At 34.0% G+C, this 4,447-nt stretch overlaps 1 protein-coding gene across 1 annotated transcript; it reads right to left on the bottom strand.

The window, feature by feature from the left end:
- Positions 1-1,453: 1,453 nt before the first annotated feature.
- LOC141711039 (putative pectinesterase/pectinesterase inhibitor 33) lies at positions 1,454-3,917 on the bottom strand. The gene is made up of 2 exons (XM_074513492.1): positions 2,819-3,917; positions 1,454-2,194 (listed from the first exon to the last, which is right to left on the bottom strand). Exons 1-2 carry the CDS (start codon positions 3,735-3,737, stop codon positions 1,500-1,502), a joined length of 1,614 nt encoding a protein of 537 aa, XP_074369593.1. The 5' UTR covers positions 3,738-3,917; the 3' UTR covers positions 1,454-1,499.
- Between the last annotated feature and the right edge of the window lie 530 nt (positions 3,918-4,447).

Genomic DNA, 4,447 nt, shown 5'->3' with positions numbered 1-4,447 from the left:
AGACAGTTTTACAGTTTTGTTTGAGGATAATTCAGCTTGTATCAAAAAATTAAAGTAAGGATCATTCAAAGGGGATCGAACCAACCATATCTTGCTAAAGTTCTTCTACACTTGAACTATAAAAGAATGGTGACATTGATGTACAACAAGTGCGCTCGTGTGATAATCTGGCTGATTTACTTACAAAATCGCTACCCACATTAATTTTTGAAAAGTTTCAAAACCTATAGGCTGTACTTTTTTTTCGTCAAGGTCTTTAACCTACCGAATTTTTCCTTGCAATGTTTTAATGAGGCAACTAATATTACTAATATTTGTAATAACTCGTATTTGACAAATTTGACAATCAGGGGTGCTATAATATGAAAAGTAATATGTGATTTTCAAAGGATTTACTTTCGAGATGCATACTTCGAGACCAGTCAGCAAGAACATTAAAGTAAATTTTCAAGCGACAGTTGTCATTCTATGGTTCCAACACACTGATGGGTGACTTTTTAGGTTGTCAACGCTGAAGAGTTTAATTCATTCATATTAACACTCTAGTTTAGCTTGTACTATTAATAGCTGCCTTGTATATCATTTGAAGACACACACCAAGATTAATAATACTCCCCCTGTCCCTTCCATTTATTTACACTTTCCTTTTTTGGATGTCCCATCTAATTGTTTACATTTCAAATTTTTCCAAAAATAGTAAGGTTTTTATAATTTTTAAAATAACTGCATCCACTACTTCTCTCCACTATACCCACTTTATACATATAATATTAATCGGTCCCACTACTTTACTCACTTTTTTAACTTTCCTTCACTATTTTATCATTTTTCTTAAACTCCGCGCCCCACCCAAATGATATCGGTCCCACTACTTTACTCACTTTTTTAACTTTCCTCCACTATTTTATCATTTTTCTTAAACTCCGCGCTCCACCCAAATGTAAACATTTGGGAGGGACGGAGGGAGTAATTATCAATACAACTATCCTCTCTCCTTTTCGTTCCATATTCTTGAAAAGTGTCTATAATTTATAATAAATTAAAGGAACTTATTCAATTATTAAAAATATTGAAAAATATACTAAAATTTAGGGATATACGATAGTCAATATATTATTATTAAATAATAATTATTATTTTAGATTTCAATTTTTCTTTAAAAAAAAAATTATTATTAATTTTCAGCATTTGACCGAATCGGCCGATTTTTCATCCGAATCAACTGACTATTAATCGAATCGGCCGAATATTGACCCATTTATAAAAATACGTATTTGAACACGATTCTGATTAATTGAGAAGGGAAGCATCTAAACTTCAATTAATTAATTGTTTTTTATAACAACACTCATAGCTAGTAAATCTATTGGCTATAAAATCGTTGATTAATTTTAATATATCAACCCATTGTCAAGAATCAGGCCCATGTATAAAGAAAATACATACGGCACTGTACAAATTCAAATTTAACAACAAACAAATCATAAACAAATGATCAATTAAAGCCCTGAATAGAAGGGCACCCCAGTGGCCCCTAACCAAGCCCGGCCTGCTATAAGATTGGCTACAGTGAACCTAGAAGCCTCATTAGCACTAGTAATAGCACGATAGCCCTTCCATTTCACCCTGTTTCGAGTTGAAGAACCAGGCCCAATGTTTTTGTATTCCCCGTAGTATAGAGTATCCCATGCAAAGTTACTATTTTGCCAGGCCAGCCAACCCTGTGGGCTAACTAAACTATCTATGTATGTTTTCATCAATACGGTTCTTGAATATTGCTGCCATGGTCTCCCCAAGTATGTTCTAGTTGTTTTCGCCGCCGGAATAAGATCCGGCGCGGCCATTATTCGGCAAAAATGGATTGAAATGCCGGTGTTTTGGAACGGATCAGCACGACCTTGAGCTGTAATGACATTCACTTGGCCATGTAGAGGTCGTCGAACATAGATAAGACAATTTTGGAAAACTACAGCTGCATTTCCGAAGATGAAGTCGATAGTGCCATAAATGTAACATAATTTATAAAATTGGCGTTGAGCGAGAACAAAAAGAGTGTCTTGATATCCTTCAAAACCACAGGCGTAGAAAACAGAGAGATCAGATGCGGATCGAAGGGCGACTGCTTGGGCACTTTGCGGACCCGCTGTGTTGCGGAATGTTATGCCACGAGCTATGAATCCAGTGCCATCAATTCCTGAAAATTCCAATCTTAATTCTCAATTATCATACTCCCTCCGTCCCAATTTATCTGTCCTGTTTGATATTTTGTGGTCAAATTGACCCAATTTTAACTGAAAATTTCATATAACATATAATCGAAAAAAATTATAAAAATTATATCATTAGAAAGTACACCTAATCTACTTTAATACGTATTTTTCAGTTTTTCAAAATAATGAAAGATTGTTGTTTAATTTACGGTCAAAGTTGAGTCAATTTGACCTAAAAAGTCAAACAGGACAAATAAATTGGGACGGAGAGAGTATTTGACAAAGATCATATCCATTGAACAGTCGGAAAATGTTGTACGTTGTGTATTTAAATCTTAAAATCAAATTTAAGTGTTGTCTACAGATTGGACGCCAGGGATCTACCTTTTCGATTCTTAGTACATAAGCAACTCAAAATGAGGTGCACGAGAACCATGACATTTCTTTGTCAAACACTCTAACCCCTATCAACTTGAATCCAACTTTATATAAGTATATATATATATATATTATAATTGGAGTGAAGAAAATATATATTCTTTGCGAGTTATAATCGTTTTGGCATGAATGAAATCTAAGAATAAATTATGAAACAGAGAGAAATTTACCAGCAGTTGCAGAGCTGTAGGTTGTATATCCTCGAGCAACACTCCTGCTGCTAGAAATAACAGTATATCGCAGCCCATCACCTACTAGCATGATGTTGTTCAAATTGCTGGCAACTGCAATATTCTCCCAGTAAACGCCTCTTTTCACATATATTATAAACCTCATGTTTCCCCTCTTCACTTGTGCTGCATAATTTATAGCTGCCTGTACTGATCTGAAATTTCCTGTTCTGTCTTTTGCCACCACTACATTCGCCCTCGATGCCCATGATGAAGATTGCAACAGCCTTCTGTCACCAGGTGTGACCCAACTAGGAAACTCTTCACCTCCGTTGTTATTAGTATCATTTCCTGGTGTCAGGAAGCCTTGATTGATTGCCAAACTATTACTTATCAATTCTGAAACATTGTTTGCGATGATTGGAGCTATGAATTTTGTTACATTTAGCTCAATTGACCCCGATCGACAAGTCTCAAGGTTTGTCAGGGCAGCGCTTAGCCATGTTTGAGCATCAAAACTCGAGCAATTATTTCCAGTTGCGTGGGTTTTTGTGCCTTTCAGCGTTCGATTGAGTTGCAAAATGGTGTCACGTAATAGCTTGTTACAATCATTCCATGCAGCCTTCTTTCTTTTGCTACGGCACTGACTTTCAAGTCTGGCCGTATAGTTTTGTGCGAGTTCAGCGCGGTCTAGTGCTACTTGAAACATCATTTGACGAAAATGAGTTTGATTTTGAGGCCTGCTATTAAAATTATGGCTCAGAAAATACTTGCATGGTTCAGGATGAGGAGTAGTTTGGCACCAGTAGGAGATATCGCCACCAGCTGTAGGTGATTCATCGGAGTCTGGCAGGGCTTGCGAAATGATAATGAATGAGAGACAAATGTGTATCAACAATATTAGCATCTCGGTAGCCATTGAAAAATAAAATAGCTGCTCTCTCCTTCTGATAGTATGGCTTGTTTTTGTATTGGCAGTACTTGACGTTTGATGTAATTAAGGATCAAGAATGGTTTAATTAAGAATTACGAATGTAATTTAAACTATTGCGCCCGGATCGAAATCAGAAGAGTTGACTAAATTAATGGACAGCTAGGTTTTCCCAAGTCTGCAGAGAATTTATTTTGTTCTTGTAAATCACTTACCATATATAATAATATAAACAAGCCCTTAAACTAAAAATTTAGGTGACATACTAAAATTAAAACTTAAAAATAATATGTAAAAAATTGATGAAACAAAATCTTTGTCTATAATTTTAGCAGCATCTCCAAGGGGCAATAGTCAAAAGCGTTAGCTAAAATATGATCAGTTAAAATTTTATTGAACTTGTAATTTGTAAGGGTTTATACTCTAGTGATATTAGCTATATTCATTACCTATATTCAAAATATTAATTTTTTATTAACTGTAAATATATATTAGTGAAAGTAAAATTAATTAACATTATTACATTTATGTCAATATTTTAAAATAAACATTATAAAATAAGAATAAAAAATTATTATGATTGGTTGAAAATATATTAAAATACTTTAAAAATAAACAGAAAAAATATTTTAATATTATTATATTAATTTTTTTTAGATTTAGCTAAAAATAAAGGAATATTTTTATACTTAATATTA

Source organism: Apium graveolens, chromosome 3 (genome assembly GCF_009905375.1).
Source record: "Apium graveolens cultivar Ventura chromosome 3, ASM990537v1, whole genome shotgun sequence".
In the NCBI taxonomy this organism is placed as follows: Eukaryota; Viridiplantae; Streptophyta; class Magnoliopsida; order Apiales; family Apiaceae; genus Apium; species Apium graveolens.
Note: the sequence above shows the minus strand (reverse complement) of the source record. Positions and strands in the feature narration are given on the sequence as shown.